The 26,615-nt window shown below is 35.6% G+C and overlaps 1 protein-coding gene across 1 annotated transcript in view; it reads right to left on the reverse strand.

Annotated features, from left to right (window-relative positions):
• The window catches only part of GRIK1 (glutamate ionotropic receptor kainate type subunit 1), a 183,468-nt gene that overhangs the window by 60,322 nt on the left and 96,531 nt on the right, over window positions 1-26,615 (reverse strand). Inside the window, exons 4-7 of the mRNA XM_088144448.1 lie at window positions 24,958-25,215; window positions 18,651-18,832; window positions 7,959-8,012; window positions 5,437-5,610 (exon numbers count right to left, since the gene is read on the reverse strand). Coding sequence (XP_088000574.1) covers window positions 5,437-5,610; window positions 7,959-8,012; window positions 18,651-18,832; window positions 24,958-25,215 — 668 coding nt within the window. The remainder of the gene's footprint in view (window positions 1-5,436; window positions 5,611-7,958; window positions 8,013-18,650; window positions 18,833-24,957; window positions 25,216-26,615) is intronic.

Here is a 26,615-nt window from a genome sequence, read left to right on the forward strand (position 1 = left end):
GTTGACTCCTGGTGACTACCCAGACTAGTCCCAGCAGTTTTCTTGGCAATATTTCAGAAGTGGCTTGCCATTGCCTTTCTCCAGCACTGAGAAAGAGTGACTGGCCCAAGGTCACCCAGCTAGATGTTGTGCCTAAGGTGGGACTAGAACTCATGGTCTCCTGGTCTCTAGCCTGGTGCCTTAACCACTACACCAAACTTCATCTGGCCCTAGAGAGCTGAATTCATTTAAAGTAATTAAGTATTCTTTTCACCTTTCTTTGTTTGCAGCTATAGCTCTCTTCTTCACTACTGGCACAATCATGACTAACCAGGGCTTCATTTCTTTTCTGAGAGAGGACTGATGTTAAGACATTCTGCCTCCCCACCATCACCCATTACCAATTCACCCCTTTCTCCTCACAATAAACCTATAACCTCTTTATTTTCCTTTTGTGTCTGTCGTACTCTCCCAAGCCTATTTTGTTGTTTGAGCATTTTTCAGAAGCCATCTGAAAATATATTTCTTATACATGTCCCTTTTCGCCCCAGAATTTTAGAAAGCTCTATCTATAAAGTATCTATAGATATAGATAAAGTATCTATCCAGAGCTTTAAATGTTTCTCATTTTTCTTTCTGCTAGGAATTTTGTGATTGTCCTTCAAGTATCTTCTTTAACTGCCTTAAATCCTTTCAAGATACTTTTCTCCATCAGCACTCCAACTATTAGATCTGGCCAACCTTCCATTCAAAGTGTTATAAATCCACATTCTATATTAAATATAGTCTCAATCTTCTCTATTACTTCTTCCTTACTAAAGATGACCATTTTCTCCCAAGGTTCCGGTCACCTTCACTTCTTCAACTGACTCCCCCTATTGGTGAGAATTAGGTCAAAGATAACAAACCTCCTTGTTCTTTCTTTCACTTTCTGACAATGAAATTGACAATGAAAGGAATTTGTTCATCTCTAATTGTCCATGACTTGATTGTGGATGAGGCAGTTGCCTTGATAGGCATAACTGACATCAAGTCTTGGAGATTTGCCCACTGGGTTTGGCACTAGCCACAACCTTAGGAGGGGTGGAGTGGCAGTTGTAATCTGCAAGGCTGTAATAGCTGTCAGAGGCTGAGTGCTACAGAAGACTAGATGTGAAGCCCACTGGTTAAATTTGGGCTCAGTTGAGGTAGTTGCTCCTTTACTGGATTCCCTGCTGCAACTTTTGCTGCCTGAGTTGCTAGATTCCATTACTGATTGTCAGCAGGCACCTCGAAGTGTATAGTTCTTAGGGACTTCAATCTGCTTCTAGGTGGCAAGGGGTATAAGACAGCTGAGAAGTTTGTGGACACCATGGCAACCATGGACAGATTATTTATACACCGTTATCATGTCTACAGATAATCAGCTGGTGGCCCTTTTTACTGTGACTCATTTCTTTGTACAAAGGGATAGGCTGCTCTATTTTCTAGTGGGATTTTGTGAGGAACATTCTAATATCTGGCAGATAAAATCCCTTAGATTCTTGCACAGTTGGACTCTGACTGGGCAAATCCTGTCAAAGTGATAGAAATGTGATCTTGTCTAGTTATCTGGGAGGAGTTTCAGCTTGACTCCTGAGGAAGTGAACAGATTCCTTGTAATGGTGTGTGGGAATGACATTAGGAGACAGGAGGAAGAGTTGTAGACTGGACAACCATCATGTAAAAGATATCTCAGTCCACAGAAGGGAGGGGGCATGGGAAGCATTTCAGAAGGGACTCGCCCTAATTTTCTGGAGAGTAAAAGGAGAGGAGGGGAGAAACACTTGCAGTTTTGCAAGATTCTGTTAATGCAACCTTACAAAAAGATAGAGTTAGTACTCATAGTTGTGCTTTTTGTCTGGACTACCTCAAAGGGCTAATAGTCCTTGAACTGATGAACCTGGCCATCTCCATAATAAATCCATGCACCACCTCTCCACCCAGAAGATGATATTCCATGATATGTCTATGTAACACCTCTGCTTTGTGAGCTGCATTAGGAGCCAGTAAGCTTCCAATTAATTCAAGATGCTAATTATAAAGTACTTCATGGCATAGAGGCTGGTTATTTGAGGATTCAACCAGTTCTAGTAATTTCTGCCTATGCCATGCATTCTGAAACAGTTGCCATTGATTGAACAATGTCACTTGGTGGGATTCAGGAAATAGCCTTTCTTTATCATTCTCCCCAAGATTCTTACAGCTTCCACCCTAGTCCTATTTAAACAAGCCCTGAAATCCTTTCTCTACCCAAGCGTGAGTGTTGTATCCCTTGTGTGGTGTTTTGATCTTTTGAAGGTTGTTGGCTTTTGTCCAGACATTTTCTTTTTAGCAATATAATTTCTTTGTTTTTAATCTTCTGTTGTTACTGTATTTTGTAAGCCACCTAGAATCATGACAGGCTAAGGCAGCCTATAGATTCCAAAATCAGTCAAACAATTTAAGCAGAGTTAGACTTCCAGCACATGTCAGGGTAGCTGAAATTTCCTGCTATCATATGCCTCTTTGAAAATTTGGTGATGTCATACAGAATAATCTCATCCATATCTTCTGCTATCCAAGCAGTTTATAATAAACTTCCATGAAATTATCATTTTTGTTTCTCTTTAAATTTATTCTTACCCAAACATTCACAACAGGATTTCCATCCTATGGTTTGTCAATTTCTGTGTAGGCATGTGCTTTCTTTATGTACCACTTTTATGGCTTTATAATAAATTACCTATGATGAAGCAGCAATATGCCTCAGTTTAGACATTTGTTTTCTGGAACAGCAAAACTTTGAATCAGGCCACTAATGAAAATTTGCTAACAATTTAAATGACAGCCTCACATTGTTTAATTGATCTTTATTCATAATTTGGTTAAAAGACTAAGACCTTTAGTGAATGCAGCATTATTTATTATTAAACATCACAGTTATTTAAAAGTTAACTGCACAACCTAAAGAAGGCAAATGGCTTCAACTGTTTTTTGAGGCAGATTGTTATAAAATAAGCAGAACATGTACTGTTGTACTGTTTTAATTTTTCATTTCTTAAAAAACATTTTCCAAAAGGGAAAAAACAATATGGTAGGTTACAAGTACAAAATAGTGTCATTTGCCCTGCCCTACAAAATTTAGTGAATGAAGTAGGGAAGCTGCATGATTGTCCTGATGAGATAATAACAATATTGTATAATGGCTGGGCTAATCCACTTTATAGATACATGGCTATGCCAGCCTTGCAAATCCTGCAGGAAATTAACAGATTAGTTCTCTGTTTCATTAACCTACATACATCATTGCGATCATAAGTCATCTGAATTTATTTTAATTGCAATACAACTCTGGAATCCCTTTGAAGTCTCAACTCAAATAGGACAAATTAGTATTACTTGCAAACTATTCCTGTACTGTGTTATATTTATATCCTGCCTTTCCTCAAGAAACATGGGGTTGAATACTTAAGTTTAACTGGTCCAAAGTCACCCAGTGACATTCCATGGTTGAAGGTGGGCTTGAATCTGGATCTCCCCATCCTAGTCCAACATATTATCACCATACCATAGGCTCCAAACTTCTTCCACGCAGGAACAAATTTAATCGCAGTCTGCAAATTGAGACTTACTTTGAATTGTTTGGCGACGTATCACCAGCTTCCTATTCTTTTTTCTTTAGAATACTGGATGCAAGAGAAGAGATTTCAGGACATAAGAACATCTGACAGATGCAACTACAGGTAGTCCTCACTTCCCGACTGCAAAGGGACCAGCAACTTCATCACTAAGTGGTGCAGTCATTAAGTGAAATGTCATGTGTCCATGCAGACTTATGACATCAGTTCCAGCTGCAGTCATTAAGCGAATCACTGCAGGTTGTTAAGCACTATGTCATGTGACTGCAACTTCCTGCTGGTTTCCCCATTGACTTTGCTTGTCGGAAGCTGGCTGTGAAGGTCACAAATGGTGATCACATGACCATGGGATGCTGCAACCATTGTAAATGCGTGGCAGGTGCCAAGCAACCAAATCGTGATCATGTGACTGTGGGAATGCCATGATGGCCACTACTTCAAGGACCTGTTATAAGTCTCCTTTTTCAGTACCATTGTAACTTCAAACAGTCGTTGAATGAGTGATTGGTAACCAAGAACTACCTGTAGTTATTCAGAAATGTTGAGAGCTACATAAGTAGAGAATCCATTTTCACAATTATTGAAGATACAAAAGACTTATCTTCATTTCTTGAGGCATACATCAATGAATAAAAATTTTAAATAGGCCACCCAACAAATGCCAGAGAGGCTTCCTGAGGCTTCCTTTTGCTATTTACTTGTCCTGTAATGAGTGGCCACTACTCTGGCTAGTTTGAATCCATTTTTATTGACCCCAATATTTTTGAACTACAGATATTTTATTAAAGGCGATAGGAATCCAAGAGTTTCATCTACCATATTACATACACATGCATTTCTTGTACTGCTATAAAACTGCCCTGTTCAAGCCTTTGCATTATTTAGTTAGAATTTTAATTGTGTCAGTTCCTAGGACCTGCTTGGGTAAAGGTTAAGGACAGTGTTCAACTATTATAAAGAAATATGCAAATAAGCACATACTATTACTACTTAAAAGGTTTACATAATACACAGAAATGCAAAGATTACACAGTCCTTTCCTGGATGAGCTTTGTAATAACAAGGGGATTTGGCAATAGCCATTAGAAATGTGATAAATATTGCCAAACCCTATATAAACAGAACTCCCCTCTCTTATATGCTCACATGATGCTAGTACCTACCTTAGGCCAATGAGGTATGGATAGACAGGGTGGCCTTGGCAACATAAGTAGAATATACAATATTTGGATAATAGTTTTTAAAGTGATGAATCTACAATGGTTGCTACTTAAGCTCTTGTGACAACACAAACTCTTGGACTAGCACTGTTTCCAATGCGTTTGCAGGTAAACGGTGCCTTGTAGAGAGCAAGATTTTGGGTTGTCTCACTTTCTACGGCATTGCTGAAAACACAGAACAATTGTTCAAAGGCATTAGGGCTACTTTTTACAAAACTACCCTGCTTTCTGCTCAGTTGTGGCTATTTATAAAAGTATAGCACGGATTCCATTTTTCTAAACTACATTTCCTAAGTTTCTTTCTATACAAAACATACTTTGCTGTACAGAAGTGTCGGACTAATTGCATCTTGAAAGGAATCCCTTATGCAGCATTTCAATTGGTTTAACTAGGCACAAAATTGTTACTAGAGTGGTTCCAAAGGCATGAGCCTACCATCTGTCTGAAACTCTTTAATGCAACCAAATCTTTGCCTAGGAACACAGAGCAGCTGCAATATGTTATCCCTTTTTTGTCACCAAGCTACCTAGAATTTGCTTGCTTGTCACTAAACTAATATAACTTCCTATTTCATTTCAGATAGTATTTTGTCACTTACAGTCATCATGCCATCCAGGAGCCCGGTCTCTGGCTTGGGCGGTGCCTGTAATCTTTCCATTGACCACTTTTCAACAACAGAAGCCACTTGTGTATTGTCAATGTTGAGCAGACGAAATCCAGTCATATTGACTCCACTGTATCTATAGGGTTCCAGGTCTAATGCAAACAAATCCTGTATTACCAAGATTTTGTGGGTGATGCAACAACAACAAAAGAAAAAGATACAGTGTTAATGATAAAAATGAGTCACTTTGTATTGGTTCAACCCAATAGCATGAAAGTGCCACATTGGATTGGTAGGGTTTTATATCAATTATATAACTTCCAATCAGTTGTCTTTGCATTATTCTTTGAGCAGAGAAACTGGAATTGTCCATTATAGAAAATATTATTTTCTAGTAACAAATACCAACCATGTGGACTTAAAGCTGAAATAGTAGAGCTGAATGTGAAATCTGATCTTTGTCTTTTACAATTTCTACCCAATCCCTCGTGATATTGAATATCTAGTTTTGTTCCTGAGTCCAAGTTTTCTAGACACTACATAGATTATAAAACCTAAATAATGATGAGATGAATATGATTTATTAGATATCATGGATATGATTTGTGGCAACACAGAACTTCAGATATTTGCAGCATTATATTCTAAGCAAGATGCCCAGGAGTACATGGTGCTGATTTATATTATCCTTGTAATAATGTTTCTGCTTCAAACACATACACACACACACACACACACAAACACACACATGGACATAGACAGAAAATCATAACAAATTGGTTGGCCAATGTTTAGAATAATTTTGCATCCCTTGAAAAAGTCAACAACTTTATGAACAATTTAATTTTACAATTTAGGAGCTCGTATTTCTCTTGCCTGCTAGCTGGGGTAACTTGCTGTCACTGCATCTGATGTATGTGTTAAATCAGTGAATAAGCAGTTCCATGTGAATTAGAGATTTGCAAAGCAGAAATATAATGGATATTTTAAGTGATATTAATTTGTGTGACATATTTCAACATCATGTCATGGATAACATAATAACATGGAAGAGTGTAAGTCATTTGTCAGGGTGTGGAATTTGTTTCATGAAAAACGTCTTGGTTATATTAAATCTCATGAAAGAATATTATCAGTCTGTGTCTGACATCTATTTAACCATTCCCATTTGTATTGCAATTGTTTAATAAATTATAGGAGACAAAACACATTTTTAGATGCTGTAGATCAGGGTGACACTGTGAGGTGTCCCTCCCTTGGAGAAGTGCAGACAGAGTCCAGAGGCGGTGTGAAGGACCTTTTAGTTATATTGTTACAATAAATACATGTTTCCCAAAGCTTCATTGTATTGTATTCATTGTTCATTTGTGTTCATTTTGGTGTTTGGATTTTTAGGAGTGGTGTGCACATTAAGATTACACTAAAGGGAGGTGTGATGGCAAAAAGTTTAGGAACCCCTCCTGTAGATAATGTCAGGTTAGCCTTTTTATCCTTCATAGACAAATAATACCTTTGCCAACTAAAGCAAGTTTGTTTTATTTCATTCATTCATTCATTCATTCATTCATTCATTCATTCATTCATTCATTCATTCATATACCTACTGTATGTCCTGGCTTTAATGAGAACATTTCTATTAATCTTTCACAATGGCAGAAATAATCCAGTGAGGAAAGAAAGATGGGGGGGGGGGATAGCTTATTTGTGTATATTTTAAATATCTTCAAAATATGTGAATGTAATATTTATGTAAATTATTAATAATAAGCTAATTTACTTAAAATAGTGTTAAACTAGGTTTTTTTGTAATGGTATTGGCTTTTATGGTCAATTTTTGTACAGAAACAATAACTCACAGATGTGTTAGTTTCTTTGAAAAATTGCCCTTACTTTCATTTTGAAACATCTCTGCCTTCAGTTAACAAAATCCTTGAATAATATAGATTCCTGTAATCAATGGCATACTAAAAACGTAAACACTGGCAGTGTGTTTGATTCAATTAAAGTATAACCAGAAACAATTAAGGATACTAGTCTAATATTGTGACTCATTCCTCCATTTTAGAGAAGTCCTATGGAAACCTTAAGGAGGACTATCTAATTCAGCATTGCCCCACCTGACATACTACATCCATGTTGAATACAAAAGCCTATAGTTCACAGCCAACACGATCACACACCCTGGTTGGAGATGACTCCCCTATGACCAAATTTTAAATATAACAGACCAATAATTTTGGCCTTTTCCTCCTGCCCAACATTTTCCAGGATATGCTGTTAAAGTGTGAGTTCTTCACAGAATTAATTAGCATGTTGAAGAGACATGTAAATGGAATGGGTGGCTTGTTCATTGTGACCAAGCCACCTTGTTTACAAGATCTGACTACTAACAAAGTCATTTTTAGCAGAATGATTCTTTTAAAAAATTACTATGACTATACATAGAACACTGCCATAAAATAAGCTCTTCAGCTATTTCTATGGTAAAAGTAAAAATAATTACTGAAATATCTTACCAGAGTTGTAAAAAAGTAGTGATAATATTCAGTCATCATTCCCATGGAGAGAATCTGTTTGAGAAAGAACAACGTGAGGAGATTAACTGAAGTGAGAAACGCAACACAGGTAATAAAAATTGATTCTGTAATACTGCAATTTTCAAACTTTTTCAGGCTGCAGAATCTTAGTTTATTTAAAAAAAAAACAGAACCCCTGATCAAGAAGCAAAGCTCTAGTAATAAAAAATTGCTTGCATTCAAGTAAACTTTATTTTTCTTTTTTCTTTTTTTCTTTCTTATGCCCTCAGCCTGTTGTGGAATCGCGGCAAGCTCTCATCATGGACCCCTAGGGTCGCGCAGAACACCATTTGAAAAATTCTGCTCTAATATACCAAATGACACTGTTACAATATCTTCATAGACTATAGAATAGGCCAAAGCAGTTGTGGAGGTCAGAATGAATGAAGTTGAAGAATAGCTGCCTGTTTCTTCATCCTTTTAATAGCTGTATGATAAATAAAATAACAACAGGGAAGTCACACACCCCTCCTGTCCTTTGGCTGAGGGATTTTTGATATAATTTTAAGGTAAATAAATTGGCTGGAGTTTATAAATGTCAAAGAAAACATTGATACAGTTCATGGTTGGCAGAATGAAATAGCTGCCTCAGGAAGAATATTTTGAATGTCAGGAAATAACAGCAAAGGTTTTAAATGTATTATCTTTGCATTTATACTGCCAGGAAAAGGGGAAGGTATCAGTGGGATTCCTCCCCCTATCAGGTTCTAAATAACTTGACTGGCTATTGTGTACTTTGCCTTGTATGACAAGGGGAAGCTGCTATTTTCTATTCTTCTTCAGTCAATACAAATGTCTAGTTTGCACTGAATAAGAGGCATAGAAATCAGCACCAATTAAATAAGACAATATTTTGTGTTTGTATTTTACATTAATTCAAGTCTATTTAAAAAATGCCCAGAGTCATTGAGAATATGGTGACATACAAGTTTAATAAATTATAATATTATTGTTGGATGCACAGTCAGTTGTTTCGACTGGATTTGGCATTTTTATCCACCTATCAAGTCCTTCCCAAGGACCTTGAATAGGCAGATGTTGTTGTTTGATGGTGTTAAATGTATCGTTACAGGATGTAAGCTGTTCCAAGTAAAGCTGCCCTGTGCAATTGACTGATGGCAATTTTGTCAATGCCAATGGTCTTCAAGTGGTGCTCCAGATGTTTTGGGATTAAACCCAAGGGACCTATTACTATTAGTACTATCTGTGATGGAATGGAATTATGAAGGCCAAGCTCAGGGAGATAAGCATTTTCTTAGCTCACTGGAACCACGTGGGAGGAACAAAAGGATGAGACTGGCACCTCCCTGAGGAATTCACACTGTTGTGGCTGGACTTTGGGAATTGGGGTCTTAGTCTGGGAAGATTCTTGCTAGAGGTTGTAGCTAATAAACATAGCTGGACTGAATTTGCATGGTCTCTTGGAGTTCCTTGGGCTAGGCCTGACATATCTCTGATTTCTTTTGCCACAGTTGTTCTATTTCTATTTGCAGGTCTTTATATTTTGTGATGTTCTCTGGTTCTTTGTCTTCAATCCTGCTGTCTCCAGGTATTGCAATGTCCACTATCCAGACTTTTTTGTCTTTCTTATCAACAATTGTTAAGTCTGGGGTGTTATGTGGCAGGTGCTTGTCTGTTTGAATTCTATTATTATTATTATTATTATTATTATTATTATTATTATTATTCATTCAGAAGTTGGCGGCAGAATTATCAAATAAATATGATATCACTGTGCTCTAGACCCCATAAACCATCTGGACATCACTATTTCTAGTTGCAAAACACAGACCTACACACAAAATATTTCTATATCACCAGCCAACCAAAGTTCTATTGAATCCTTAGCAAACAATTTATAATATTCTGTATTATAATAAGAAAATCAACATGAGAAATGCAAAACCCACAACATGATGCTAACTTTCCATTATGTGTGATTAAGTTAAGACTTGGAACCAGCTGACAATGTCCTTGATTTTACATAAAAACTAGCAAGCTTTATCAGAGTAATGTTTAATTTTGGGAAAACAGTTCCAACCCCAGAACAGGAAATAGCTGGCTATGACATTAAAGTGCAGTCTGTATATTTAAGTCTCATACTGTTATCATGCAGTGGTCTTCTATGCACAAGCTTTTAATGTAAATATATGGCAGTCCATTTGACAGAATAGCCAAATATTTTTTTCTGTACAAAATGCATAACTGATATTGTGAGCCGCCCAGAGTCACCCATTGGGGGAGATGGGCGGCATACAAATTTGAAAATAAATAAATAAAATAAATAAATAATAAATAAATAAATAACTGATAACTTGAATAAGCCACAAAAAGATTCAGGAATGATCTATAACTTGGAACTCCAACAGCCACTTTGAGTACTCATAAGCAGAAACAAAGCTGAATGATGAGGTCTAAATGTTAATAAAAATATAATAATGATATCATTAATCATAATAATATGCCTCAAATATTATAAATCAAAATATTTAGCTACATATACAGACCATTCCTACTTTCTAAGGTTACTACAGAAGGTTGCTAATTCTTGTATTATCTGTTTAGTAATCCTATATCCCTATATGATGGTGTAGAAGGAATAGTAGGGAACATGTCTTTATTATCTGTCCAGGGAAACCAATTTAATATAGGAGTTCCTTTGACACCTTTGTGGAAAGGGTAGGAAATTGCTGTCATTCTAATGGACATTGAAACATCTAGCGATTGGCTTTGGAATGAAGTCACATTTCTCAGAGATACTCTGTCAAGCCCAGCATGTTAATGATAAGCATGAACAATGCCAAATGGAGCAAGATCCTTTTTTTCTCTGCCAGCCTTCCTTCTGATAACATATGTAAACTTCCATCCCTAATCAGAAAAGACATATTTTATGTTTCACTGGCATGTATGAGAGAGAGAGAGAAGCTAGTCCTGCCCCCTGTTGATACTATTCATGCTTATCATCAGCATGAACTAAAGTTTTTCAGCTTTTACTCAATTGTAATCCATTAGAGTTTTGTCTGAAATTTCTGGAGAGAGATGTTGAATTCTTCCTATTCAAACTCCAATATTATGAATTCTTTCAATGTACTTTAATTGTTTGTCCGGCATACCAGTTCCTAGGCTAATTTTTCTAATTAAAGTTATCTGCGGGCATTCTTAATATCATTTTCTGGTTGACACTTCTGGTATAACTATTGCCCTTTCCAGAGAATTCTTTGTGTTTCATTCGCTGTACTCTGCTCTCTTATTTGCTAATCTATTTCTATGGACAGCTGAGTAAGATGCATCATGGGGAAAGTCAGAGATACAGAGCAGCGAAATTTGTTCTCTCATTCTAGTGAAATGTCTCTTCATGCGGTACATGTACATATTTAGTTCTTTTAGAACAGGACTGGTAACACTTAGCAGAAATCTTGGAAGGGACTTCTATTTTTTTAGCCATATGTTCTGTCCTTATATATATTCTCACCCTGACTTACCTGCACAACCAGTAAGTTGGAACCTCATTGAAACTGTCAAGTACCATTTCTCTCATTTCCTTTGCACTCCTTTATTACTTTTGGCAGGCTTCCTTCAATCTGTTCTATTCCTTTCTTCCTTGAGATATTAGCAGAATACAGAACAGTATTCTGTATTCAATACAGTGCAGGGACTGACAAATTTACCAGAACATTTAGGTGTACAACTTTCACTTGGAAACAGATCTGAAATTATATAAGCTAAAAGTGCTCAGATGGTGCAGTTTTCATCAGTAATAAATTATTTCCACATAACTTGTGGTTTAAAGAAGAATTTAAGAAGAGCAGCAAATGAGTCAGAATGTATAAGAACTCAATGATAACTTTTGATATAGTTTTTACTAGGCAATTTTCTCTAGGGCAGAGAAGTTACAAACTCCATCAAGGAAGCACTAGATATGAAGTCTGTGTTGTTCAGATCTTTACTTAATAATGTATAATTATATCTCCATTGCAAATAAAGTTCAAGCAAAATCTCTCTCTTTCTCTCTGGGGTAAACAAAAAACAAACAAAAAAATTCCCTACCCACTACTTTACTCAGTCATATGGTACATAAAGCTTTCAGATTTCCATACTGAAAATGGAATTCTCTCTCTGAATGTTGGCCTAAAATAAACTGCAAGGAACTGTGAGTAAAATTAGTGTCTGCTTTCCTCTATCGCTTGGATATAATAAAATAAATGCTTTTTGGATACAGAAGCAACCAGTTTAATGTTTTGATATAAAATGAAACCCTTTCAGAGCACAAGAAAGGATAATGTGATAAGATACCTGTAAAGAGACAAATGGAGAATTTTCTTCAGTTCTTGATGGCAGAACAATTATAGTTTATGCTGGTATTTTTTGGCCTGTGAGGTAAACTGAATCTCCCCATTATCAACTTTTTAGACTGCACAGTATAATGTAAAATGACTCTACAGTTTGGCAACAGTGAGTACTGACATTAGTAGCTACATGAAAGTGTAAGAAGGAAATCTTGAAATGCAAACATCTTAAGAGAAAATATATAACACTCAAAAGTAAGTTCCAAAATTAGAGACAGACATATCAATTTATTTTAAGCCTCTATCTGTTTCTCATGTACCCATGAGAATACATACATTATGAATACATACATTCATAAGTCTGTTCTATCCCATTTCCAGATCCTTGGGCAGTTTTAAAAGTACACATAAATTTACATTTTTGAATGTTTTTTTATACATATTTTAACATTTCATTATAAACATTTGGAGATATGAAAAATCCAAATGATAACTGTATTCTGACTCAGGTACTGAACCAAAACATGGAAATTAGTTGCTTTATTTAAAACCTGGGCTGAACAAACTCATTAAGTATTCCTAATTACAACTCATAATATTGAGATAAATTGGAACTTCTGGGGAAGAATTGGTGAATTGAAGACGGCTCCAGAATGAAGAACCATTGAGTAGACCAGCTCTTTGTAATTCCTCTCCAGACAAGGGGAGGACTTGAGATCATGAGGAGATTGCAAGACAGCAGTCTCTGGTGGGTTTAGAACTCTGAGAGAAAAGGGAATAGCCATCTTGCTAAAACTATGATCAGCACATTCAAAAGGACACTGCGTTTGCATATTTCCTTTTCTAGTTACTTTTGGAAATTGCTTTTTCAGTGCTTTTCTGCTATTAGGAACCTTTGGTTTAACAAGTTTTACAGCACTGGATGAATTTCCTTCAATCCTTAGCAAAATAACTTTTAAATACAAGTTTAAGTACTTAATTTTTTTTTCCTTTTGGAATAAACAGCAAAAGGGTGATTAGAACTTTGATTTTTTTAAAGTAACAAATGGACTAAGGGTCCAGATGGATTTGAAATAAGATTTTGGAATTAATTATAAGAACCTTTCCTGTGGGAAAATGCTTTTGTTTTGAATGCTCTTTAAAAAAATGTTAGGATGAGACTTTGAAGGTCTCTAGAGGTCACTAGACAGAACCAGAAGGAACTAAAGATTACAATTAAAGGAGAAGAATACTTAAATTTGACTTACTAATGCAGAATGAAACAAAATATTTTAACATTGGATATATTGAAGGATATTTTTGAAAATGGCCCCAGAAGTTAATTTTAAGAGCGTCTGCCTCTACAGATAGACTATGTTTAAAAGATGTTATGAAAAAGGAACAGGTTTTACCTGACAAGACTGAGACTGATCTGAAAGTGGATTTAAAAATGCAGGCTACAAGAATGATATGGAAAAAGATGCTATACTGGACATACAAAAGAAACTGGCTAATGTCTTCATAATTAACAGAGATGTACAAACAACAAACCAAGAGAGTGACCTGCACAATTTTCCTATATTGGATTTACAAAAGAGGTTTGTTAAAGCTTTGAAGAATTTTGTGACGAGGGACAAGAAAGAAAGAAAGAAAGAAAGAAAGAAAGAAAGAAAGAAAGAAAGAAAGAAAGAAAGAAAGAAAGAAAGAAAGAAAGAAAGAAAGAAAGAAAGAAAGAAAGAAAGAAAGATCAAGTTCTAGAACGTTATTTGATAGGGCTAAATATCAAGATTGTTAAAAGTATAAGGAAGGAATATAAAGTTGGTTTATTTGATCAAGGTTAAAATAGATATGTTGTTATCTCTGGCAACCCTTAATGGGCTTTTGCTGATCAGGACTGAAACAATGAGGTTTTAAGGATTTGTTTATCAATAAGAGATGGGATGTGGGAATAAGAGATCATTTGTTGTATTTTAAGATAAGGTGATAAGTTACTAAAATTGTTTATACTTGTGATGAAGGGGGAAGTCATTTCTTTGTATATTTCTTTTCTTTTTATTTACTATATAATAGTAAATAGCCGCAGTACTATCTTTCTTCTAATTCTCCTCTTCTGACTGCATAGTTTTTTAGTATAATGTTGTTGTTGTTATTTAGTATTCTTCTTATTCTTGATGCTATACAAACACACTGAAGCTCTTTGCACCAAAGTCCAATTCCTTGTATGTTTACGTTCTTGGCCAATAAAGTATTCTATTCTATTCTATTCTATTCTATTCTATTCTATTCTATTCTATTCTATTCTATTCTATTCTATTCTATTCTATTCTATTCTATTCTATTCTATTCTTTTTCTTTTCTATTTTTTTTCTTTTCTGCACTTTATTTTTTCTTTTTATTCTCTTTTTTTTTAGTTTGTGTTAATTTTTATTTTTGTAATTGTAATAAAATTACATTTTTAAAAAAGAGAGAGATAAATTACTGTATTAGCTGAAAATCTATGGGCCAGCACTGTCAATCAAAAAAAAAAAATGTTCTGACTCTATGTAGGCTTTTCATAATACTAGAAGAAGAATGGCAACTATTATGCCTCTTCCTAGGCAGCTCAACTTTCCTTCAGAATGTACAAATAGATGTTTCCTTCTGTTCACTTGGTCACGATGTTCCTACATTGCCACAAAAAGAAATGTAAACACTTTCTAATAGACTCTTGAAAAATTCCTAGATGAAGTAGTAACCTCTGCTGCAATCAATCTGATTTAAGCTGTTCCTTTGTAATATACCTGAAGTCATATCTCTTATGTCACTTTTTCTATTATAATCCTTACCTCGCACCTTCTCCAAGCAAGTCAGTTCTAGACTTACATCTACTGTATGAAAAGACACAGAGATATTCTTCCTTAACTTATTTTGAGAAAGACTTAAATTCTAACAGAGCAACAAAAAACACAGGATTCGCTGGCGTACTCCGCAGTCATTTCTCTTGCTGACACTTAAATATCTCATTAATGGGAAAAATGTGAAGAGGCAAATCTGCTCATAGCCTCCCTTGTGAGTTAGAATATGATCGAAGAAGAGTTTACATTCCAGGGACAGCTTATTCATGTACCTTCCCTTCATCTGTGAATAGATCACACAGGGCAAAACCATCAAGGATGGGATTCCATTCATGAACCTCCCTCAAATTATAAACTGATTATAGTCTAATTGACAATGTAGCAGAGTTGTATGTCAAATATCTTTTATACAAGATTGAGAACTGGGTATTTGAAAAGGACTTGCTTCATAAAGAACAAACTGGGTTTAGGTCTGGTCACTCCAGTATTGATAACTGTTTTATCTTATGTCTTTTTGCTTAAAAACTAAAAGATACTGGAGTAGCCAGGAGAAATTGTCTTACTTTTTGCAGGGGACAAACCTGAATATCACTAGTAAGACTGCACTCTTCACATCAAAGGCAATCTTGGACAGACTATTTAGATCAGATTGGGGTTAACTGCAGGGGTGATGACTTCTTATGAATTCTTCTATTGTTTTATATGTGTGTGTGCGTGTGTGTGTTTACTTGTATATTTGTATTGGTTTTATACTTTTGATATGGTCAGATAACTAAATCAGTAAAGTTTCTGTTCTGTTCTGTTCTATTCATTCATGAATGTGAACACAAATTTAGAGCATTATTACTCTCCCACTTTCCAAAATCTGCCTTATTTGCAATCATCGTGTATTTTTCTATGAAGCTAAAAAATTGATTGTCAAAGAGGAAATTGAATTTCCTTAGCTGATAGGATTTTAAAATCCCAATTAATCATTTCCCTGCCAATCTGTGATGACATCCAGCATGCTTTCTGACAGGATGAACTAAAAACTCTCAATCTTAATGGCACTATCAGAAGCCCTGGATTTTAAACAATAATTTACTTGAGTGGAATTCTGATACCTTAACTTTCAATCCAATACACAAGCTCAAAGGAATTAGCTCCTTTTATTAAAATTGGTGTCTTGATACAGGCATCTATTATACAACAAAGACCCAGTTAGTTGCAGTCTAGAATTTCTGACCTTCAATATTTGAACATCTGTATTCACCTGAAGTTTTATTCACACTCCTGCATAACTCTGACCTCCTCAAAATGTTGCTTCAAATATGTTCCTGCTTTAGCAGAATTGTCCCTTTATGTGTACAAAACATTAATAAACAAGTAGACACTGAGATGCAGCTGCAGAGTCCAAGGCGGAGGAACAGTTCTGCATCCATGATTCCATTCACTGCATTGCAAGTATTCTGTGTTCTCCATCTGAGCAAGCTTTGTGGACCTACTATGACATTCAATCATTAATTTTCCCTTGAATGAACATTTACAATTGAATGAATGTATCACTATCAATGTGTCGTGGTAGTGGCTTTTTATCTGAGTGCATGTGAGATGACTAAAGGTTCAGTTTTTTCAACAGCTCAAGGTGTTTCGAATATCTTCCTAATTATTACAATATATACTAGATTCAATCTGAATTATCCTGAAGCTTGCCTAACATTTTATGGGAGTAAGTGCAGTGTGCATGAATTAAGATAATCCTTAACTAGCTACACCTATGGAGAAAGACTCCATATGCACTAGAATTGCATATGTTGCAAAAGAAAGAAATGTAGACCAATGAAATTTAATAATAATAAATAAAGTTTTCTACATGACAGTTTAAGAAGTCCAGTTATACCTGATTTATATTAGTAGTTTAGAATGATTATGATTATTTATAAGATTAAGGGATCAACTATTTATTCGATGATTAGGATCAGGACTTAATGCTTGTTTCAGAACTTAAAATATATCAAAAAGTGAATGGTGCTTTCTGTAATGTACACCCTTTGCTAATTTCAGGTATCAGTTAAATTATTGTTACTGCTGTAGAAAACTCAATTCCTTCAGGTATTCATATTACATTGAAATGTATAGTGCAGGCTAGTCTTGTCTAGATGATATATAAATTCTATACCTTGTGATAAAGTTCCATCTATTTATAATCAAATTCCATAACAAAGTTCAAGAAGTTTCTAAGGAAGCTTCCATTCTAGTTTACGTTAGATAGATAAATCATTGCTGTTTGAATTGGCTTTTGTGTTTTTCATTAGCTTCATCCCCAGTTTATATCACAAAGAATATTCTCAACGGGTGTGTGTGTGTATTGTTTCAATATATATATTGAAACAATATTAATCTACATGGAGACTCCACAATCAGAAGGGCAAGATTCAGACCAGGATGAATGAGTAGAGTGCCAAATGCTAATCTTAGTTCATTTCCTCACTAGCAATTTACACATTTTGAGTCATCCAACAACATCATGTGCTGAAATAACAGGAGTGATGACACATGCTAAATTGCCTCAACCATGGCTGAGAAACTGATTTGCGCACAAATAGTTTTAGTTTATTCCTACTAATTCCAAAGTTCAAAGAATTCTAATAATACAGAATAAAGTAGGATTCAGTAGAGACATCTAAACAACTGTCCAGAAGCTCAGAGACAGGGATGTTGACTCACCTGCCACTTTGATCTAGGGATAACATTTTAACCACATGTCAATACTTACTTGACCAAGAGGCCTCCCATTTTAGTTATTCCTTTTGCCCACATCAACCTACTCTAGTTATGTTTATGTGAAAAATAGTTATTTTTAACCAATAACTATTCTAGTTATGTTTATGTGATTGATTTTTAACCTGCCACAATTTTGAACAAATTTATTTATAGCCTTTACCTAGGTCACATTGGACAGCTCCCAGACATAAAATAATAAAATATAATATTAAAATATATCTTCATAAAACAATTGTAGTTATAAAAATTGAAACCTAGGATATAGATGAAGCCCTTTTCACAACTTTGGTAAAAACACGTTAGCAGCTCACAACAAGTACTGGAATATTTTAAATTTTTTCTTTACTGCAAGGTGTCAAATATGCCTCCATGAGGGAACAAGTCCTGCATTAGGGTGGCTGGACTTGCAGTGTGCTAAAATCTTCACTTGGACAAAATTAAGTCTGTTATTTATCATCACCCATCATTTTTATATATCAGATGTCTGCCATCTGAAATATATAGAGTTGGGTATTTAGATACTGCTTAAGCTTAGGACATGTGTAATCTTTATATCTGTTGTGCTGAGTGCTATCCCAGAGGGCAATTTTTCAGGATCTTCTACATGCTGATTACAACCTTTAAATTGGTTTCTTAGTGATGTACAGTCAGGGAGGCTGCTGTCAGACAAGCACTATGGTAATGAATAAAACCCTAATCCGCCCCAAAATAATTTTGCAGTTCCCAGGAATGCCAAACCAAATGACGTGGGCCTTTTGCTTCCTGCTTACCTGTTTCAGGATTTCAGCTGCTGTTTCATGTGAGCAATCAAATATCACAAAGAACTCTTTGCTTCTCTTCATCTCCTTGAGTAATGGCCGGGCATCTTTATTCCCAGAGGGCAATTGGCGTATTTTGATTTTAATGTTATACCTTGAAGGGGCTTTGATGAGCTCTTGCAGGCGAATTAGACCTAGAAGATGAATCATTCAGATGGGTTTTTTGTCTAATGAATCTTTGCTGTCATTTATATTCAATATTTAAATTCACTGTTCTACAACAAATATCAAATTTCCACCAACTAAAAGCTTGATTTGATAGAATATCATTGTCCACAACTTTCACTGAGAAAATCTGGGGATTCCCCTCTCCTTTTTCTGAACTTGTTTTATGACAGGTGCTTCCAAAAAGGCTTTTGGAATTGCCCTATATCACAGAATTTTATGGGAGCCTAGATGGCATTGTTTTATTTTTGTTTTTCTACCATTTTTCTTATAAGGGGAGAAATAAATTAAGAGGGAAAGCTGAAAGATGTGTTTTGTTTGGTAGTGCCAGAAGGCCTATATCTGGAAGAAAAGTAGAAACCATATAGCCCTCAAATAAGTTGATACATTTTCCAGTACAGTGATAGGGATTTATTTATTTGTTTGTTTGTTTATTTATTTATTTATTGGTTAAATTGCTTTTATTATTTAAAACAGGGCTGTGCAAGGCCAGGTCCACATGTAGGCTTTGAACAATGTACAGAGGGCCATACTCTAAATAGTGGGAAGGACTAGGACAAAATTTGCTATAATTTGCATTACAGTTGGTGATTATCCAAATCATATATTTCACAATTTTATCTCTTTTTTCACATTAAACATTAAAACTTAATGGCCATCTTCAGAGGAATTCAGGAGCTCATGTGCTTCATATAATACACCCTAATATAAGTACTGCAGTTTAAAAAAATCTTAAATATCCAAGATCACTCAACAATTAAATAGTAAACATATAGAATAACATTTCATGGAAAATCCAGTAAGTGAACTGTTGTGATGCTCAGCAGTATTTTTCTTATTTTTTTTATATTAGTGACATATAACAAACAGAAAAAAAAATCAGTGATAACATAATAAAGAATTATTTATTGATCAAAATAAACTAAACATAAAGAGGGATAAGGAAAAAGATCCACAGGATAACAATATAAAATTAATTTAATCTTAAACATTATTAACTGCATACTGTTAATATGCAAACATTTTGCTTTCAGCTTCTTTGCTGGTCAGTTTTCCCCAACACTGGCATGTTCCGAATGTGTAGCTTTTAGTACCATGGACAATGGCCATGCTACCTAGGGAATTTTGGAAGTTGAAGCCTACACACCTGGAAGAGGCCACGTTGGGCACTGCTGAGATAGCAGCAAGATTGAGGAGCCAGCCAAGTGAGGCCCCTGTCATTCAAGATTCAAAAGGAGATATCAACAGGAAGGAGACAGAACTGTGGTGGGTTTAGCAAAGGAGAAGTGGAACAGTCATTCCAAGGTTATAGAGAGAATGAAGCCAAGAGAAGTAGGACTTGGGTAACAAGATAAAGGAGGACAAAGGAAGGCAGAGAGGAGAGCGGATTGGAGGATGCCTGGGAAGCACATCTAAAGTATGGCACAACTAGGATAGAAATGCATGTTTCGCTGGCTTTGGCTAAGGAATACAATTCCTTAGAACTGTAATACGATTCTAGAAAGAGAATACAAGAAAGAGGTGATTATGTCTGTATCTGAGCTGACAAATGACTTCCCTTTTTTCTGCACTACTTTTATGACACTTCTGTAAATAATTAAACAAATAAAAACATAACTAGGTGCTGCACATTAAACATAGTGCACAGGTATTAAATGCAGAAAATTAAGGTGGGACAGGACGCCAGAGTATATCCATTTGTATTAAACATACAGTTGAATATTCTGTATGTTTCCTCAGAAAGCAAGGTTTGCTTCCAGTAGTATTATATTGCTATTAAATCAGGATGCCCACCATTTTTCTGACTGAAGTTACTAAACTTTTGAATGATATTCCAGAGTTACAGTTCAAAAAGTAGTGAATAGGAGTGCATGTAAAATTAAATTTGATTTCATTTTATCTACATTTAAATTTAATTAATATAAAATATTAGATAGCTGTACTTTCTAAAAACATATGTATTTTTTTTATTTTGCCATATTTAAAATTAAAATTTGATAAGACATGTTACAGAATTCTTGGGATCATATTCAGTATCTTGGGGATACAGATGTACCTAGGATCTCAAGGTGAGCATCTCTAGCTTAGATCCAAGGCAGGATGAACAACCAGGTCACAAACATTAAGGCATACGGTCTGCTAAATTCAATAGCTATATATAGTTCTCTAATATCAAACTTCATTAAATGATACATTGCTTTTTCTCTGCAAACATGCATGCAAATAATTTTTTTCCTTTATGCATATACATATTTAAGGTTTTTTTTCCCCATTAAGTCAAAATACGGCCTGTAAAGAAAGAGTATGAATACAAGCAAGAGTTGCTTAAAAGAACCCTCAGACAAATGGTAATTATGATAATGAACCTTCAGCAGATCTGTGAGTGGACCCATTTGCTCTGCTTCTTGTATGGCTCCCCTTGACATCTGCAGCATAAGAATTGTGCTAATGGAATGCAAACTGATGTATAAAACAGCATAAAGTATCACTCTAGTTCCTCTGATGTGCAGGAGCGATTGCTCTCCTGCCAGCTATTGTCTTTGCTCAAGGCCTCACACTGAAGTGATAAAATTGACTTTTGTCCTGCCAGACTGGTTCTCTTCTTTCAGTTTTGAAACATCCACAAGCCAATACAAAATATAAACCATGATGAGTATTGAAGTGGAAACTGTAGAAGCACTAAACAAATCAGTTTATGGCTGGGGCCTCAAACTATTCAAGTTTTCAGGCCCCCTGAAAAGACTTTTAATATAAGGGAATACAGGCAAGTTGGCTGTAAATCCACAGCTTGGCTAGTTTAAGAAGCAGAGCTCCCTATTGCCAAAGGCGCTTCTTCAGTGGTTCCTGAGGGTTATAATAACAGAGAAATGCATAATAATATCTGCTGTAATTTCTAATTACTGCTAAAAAACCTCTTGGCTCAAAATTATCCTTTATCATATGGTGTCCTCAACAAGAAAAAAAATCACATCATAGCTGCTGGTGAACTTTAGTGGGAAAAAATGAATTAATTAAGGAAAAGTCTAACCCATAATGTCCATGGATCACTTTTCATATCTAAAAATGCATTCTGTGAAGTGACAAGAACATATTTCACAAAGAAAAAGAGACTATTTTTCTTTTCAGCCTCCTCCCTTATTCTTTTGTGTTCCTTTTCTGTTTAGCTTCACAGTAAATGAGAGTCATCTGATGAAAATATGATCTTGCCATGAAGCTTAGAAGAGCTCTAACCCTTTGCAGTCTGCTCTGGCTTTGATTTGAACTGGGCTTCCCACTCCTACATGCTGCATGCTGGCAGGTGGGAGGGTCATTAATATCACTGGATGGTCTTTTTGCCCCCTGACAAATTGCAGACATGTCCCTTGATACGCATCCTGATCTTTTAAAGCTTCCTGTTTCAAGGATAGAATCCTTGTCTGGATACAAATGCCTCCTTTGGACTAAAGAAAAGTAATTAATAAATAAATAAATAAATAAATAAATAAATAAATAAATAAATACTAAATAGGAAAAATATCATTAAAAGAATTTGGTACTTAGATGCAAAAATGGGCTGACACACCTACAGAAGAATTAAAAAAAACAGAGCAGACACATAAAGTACAGTCCTATGGACTATTTCGTTGAATGTCTGTCCCACTTTCTTCTAATTGTGTAAATAGTCATGTACTGTTTAGATCAATGGAACTTATCCTCAGGCAAGTGCCTAAAGGACAAATTTATTGTTTCCAATTTTCCATAAAAAGATATAACCAGCATCAAAATAGTAATGAGATAAAACAAGAAGTGTAATAACAAGAAGAGTTATAAATAATGTGTTTAAACAATCATATTAAATTTCATATGAAAGGGACTGTAAATACTGATGAAAGTAATTATAGTTGATCTGTAATAAGAGCAGTTCCATATTTTAATGTGATTCACACATCCATTCTATGCATGTATAGTAAAGGGTTAGAGTGGTCTGGTAGGAGAGCAGAAGACAGGAGTGCTGCATTGTTCACATCCATGGACCTTACTTCCGTGCATAAGTTTGCTGACTGAGGAAGAAGAAAAACTTCTGGAGCAAAGGACTGAAGAAGAAAAGGCATGGAACAAGGGGAGGGGTCTGTGCCAACATCTGCACTACGCTATCATATATGAAGACATTTTTTCCATTCTTTATATATCTGATTTTTATAAGGTTTGCTTTCAGAATGTTTTTGAAATAGCCTGTAGTACTGCCATTAAAAGAACAACAAAACAAGTTTGTTTACTTGTATTATTTTGTCCTATCAATGTTCATATTTATAATTTAGTCTAATAACAGTTTGCACAAGGCATTTGAAATTATGTTGAAGGCTTGTGAAGTAGGCTGAGCGCCATACATAACTATAAACAACTAGAGACTACTTATCCCTGTTTCTAGGAATGTTTCTGCGACAAGAATAAATGGATCAACTAGTTTTCTATTTAATGTGAGAATTACAAAGTGCAGTCTACTGAAGACAGAATACATTAATACCATTAATATTAGTTGCATCGTTTAGGGTTTGCATTTGTTACGTTTTCCATCATACCTCTGTTAATCATTGTCAAAAATTTAATTCATTTTTGTATTATCTTCTGGCTTAAGGTAACAAAATAAAATCTGTAAAAAATTTCAATTAAGCTTCAAAAAACTTACAAATTGGAAAATCGGGTCTTATTTTCTATGCCACAGAAGCTATAAAGGGCCTCTTCACAGACTATACAAGTAGTCCTCACTTAACAACCATTTGCTCAGTGACCATTTGAAGTTACAACTGCCCTGAACAAATGGTAGTTACGACTGGTCCTTGAAATTATGGCTGTTACAGTGCCCTGAGGTCATGTGATCAACATTTGGATGCTTGGCAGACCACCCGCATTTACAACCACAGCATGTGCTTCAGCTCCCCCCCCCCCGCATATCTCCCCCCATCTCTGCCCTTTTGGCCACGCTGCACTCCACCACTGCAACCTAAACCTGCCACCCCCCTGCCCCAGCTGACCTTCACTGCCTTATTTCTCCTGCTGCTGATGAGTCGTGCCACTTCCACGAGGCCTCTGCAATGAGGCACCATAAGGTGTCATGAAGATGTCATGGAGGTCTCGAGAGGTGTCATGAGGTGTCACAGAGGCTTCATGGAGGCCTCGCAAAAGCCCAGCAGCTGCCTCAGCTGGGCACACCTCATCGGTAGTAGGAGGAAGAAGACAGAAAAGATCATATGGGGGCAGTGGGGGGCAACAGGTGTAGGTGGCAGTGGCAGAGTGCAAGCAGCCAAAAGGACAGAGATGGGGAGAGATAGGTGGGTGGGGGAAGTTGAAGCAGAGGCGAATGTGGCAGGGCAGCAGAGCCTCATCTGCTGAAGGGAGCTCGCTGGACCGGGGAGGAAGCAGTGGGACAGAGCTGGCAGTTTGCACAGGGAGGTATCAGGTCCTTGCCTAACAATGGCATGGTCCTCACCTAACGACCACAGCCAGGACTACCAGAACTACTGTCGCTAAATGGTGCAGTCACCTGATGTTTTGCCTATTGCCCACTTCATTAGCAATGGAAATTCCAGTCCCAGTTAGGGTCATTGAGTGATGACTATGGATTTACAAGTCAGAATGGATTTACAAGTCAGAAGACCTGCATCTGAGTTTGTATTGATAGTTCAGGTCAACCATGGGCTGGGGAGGGATATATTCAGATAGACTTTAATGAGAAGCAGTGTCCCCAATTTCATAAAGATGCTATAATGAAATGTTTTATTTACTTATTTGTTAAAGTTATATCCTATCTTTCATCCAGGAGCTTAAGATCACCAACAAAACACTCCTTGGTCTATTTTTTCCTTCTAGCAAGAGGTAGATTGGGCTGAGGGTCAATAATTAGTCCAAGATCACCTGTTGAGTTTCCATGGTTGAAGGTAGATTTGAACCTGGGTCTTCTTGGTTTTAGTTCAGTACCTTAACAACCAGTTGTTTATGGTGAATGCAGCAGTAGAAGGCACAGTGCTTCCACAAACTCTGATCTAATAATTATGAAGGCAGAAATTCAGGGGCATCTCTGTTAATATAATATTTTTAAATGTTTCATGATATTTACCTGTACTGTCTTCATATACAACAGTTACTATCTTCCAGCTGTAATATAGCACCAAATCCAAAACTGCCCGGCTGATGGCTGCATAGTCTGGATGGAGGTTGATGTAAAAAGAATCTTTGTGATCTACCGTTGGATGCTTCCATCGTGTCTGTATATGTGGAACTTCAAGTGCATTGCAAATAGATTGTACTGCGCTGACCGATGAGCTGTGGGATGGTCCAAATACTGCAGCTACCCCAAGAGCAAGCTGGTCGCATGCTGGGAGATTGAGAGAGAGAGAGAATGAGAGAGGGAGAGAGGGAGGGAGGGAGGGAGGGAGGGAGAGAGAGAGAGAGAGAGAGAGAGAGAGAGAGTTGTAACCACCATTCTGATTTGTAATGCTGTTTCTAAGAGGAAAAATACAATAGAATAAATTGTTCCATTTGTAGAAAAGTAATTACACAGCTGAAAAAAGGGAATTATGTGTTCATCAAAGTTTCACTGTTTTAAATTAACCATAGAGGATGCTTCCAGTTACAAAATCCACCAATTACAAAATAAATAAGAAAATAACAAATCGTGTTTTAATCTCATTACCTTTAAATTGGGCTGGCTTCAAATCCTTCATTTCTCATGGAAGATATCAGTTAGCCAGGAGTATTATATCAACATATTCATCAAGTAAAAACTTTATTAATGGCAAAGTAACTACAAATATATAACACAGCAATAACAGTAGAATAATTTCTAAAATAAATACTTGATAAATTGCTATCCAAGGTGTCATAATTTGTTTTATGTTAAAAAGCATAAAAGTATACCAACATTCATAATAACAATTTGGCAAGAAGGGTTCATTTTATTGAGATACTTTACGGAAATAAGGACAGAATATCTTAGGCATATTAATTATTGATTATAGATAGTATACTGGTATTAAACACTGGATCAGGTTTTTAAAAAATGGTTCAAAGTCTAGTAATTTTAATTCAAATTATGTTATTTAATAAGCTGTGTTTATGGAGAGTTCCTCAGGATAGGTCTAAGTTCAGAATTTTATAAGAAATACTTAAAAAAAAATTGTTTATATAAATTCAAGATAAATCATTTAATTATCCTGAATATAATATTATGAGTAAAGCTTTCATGATCAATATATCTTGAGGAACAGATCAAAATAATTGCTTTTTCATCTTTATTCCTCCATTATAGGTATTTCAAAGTCTTTTCATTTTTTTCACATATAGTAGTTTTGCAGCGGTGATTATATATAAAAATAATCTTCCATCGCTCTTTTCTAATTGTCTGTCCATTAGTCCCAGCAAAAAAAAAGTTCTGGTTTCAATTGAATATTAGTCTTTAAAATTCTTTGTATCATTATATGTATTTGAACCCAAATTTTTCTAGTTTTTTTTACAAGTCCACCAGGTATGATAAAATAACCCCTTTATGGTCCACATTTCCAACATAAATTTGAAGTACCTTTATACATTCTGGATAATTTTTATGGAGTCATATACCAACGGTACATCATTTCATAAAAATTCTCTTTTAAATTATCATAGTGTGAATTTCAATCCTTTTAACCACATATTTTCCCACTGTTCCAACAATATGTTATAACCAAAGTTTTTAGCCCATTTTATCATACACTCTTTCACTTGTTCTTCCTCCATTTC

This window comes from Python bivittatus, unplaced genomic scaffold (genome assembly GCF_059951505.1).
Source record: "Python bivittatus isolate LINGU-HERP-01145 unplaced genomic scaffold, Pbiv_v1 ctg000350_np1212, whole genome shotgun sequence".
Classification (NCBI taxonomy): domain Eukaryota; kingdom Metazoa; phylum Chordata; class Lepidosauria; order Squamata; family Pythonidae; genus Python; species Python bivittatus.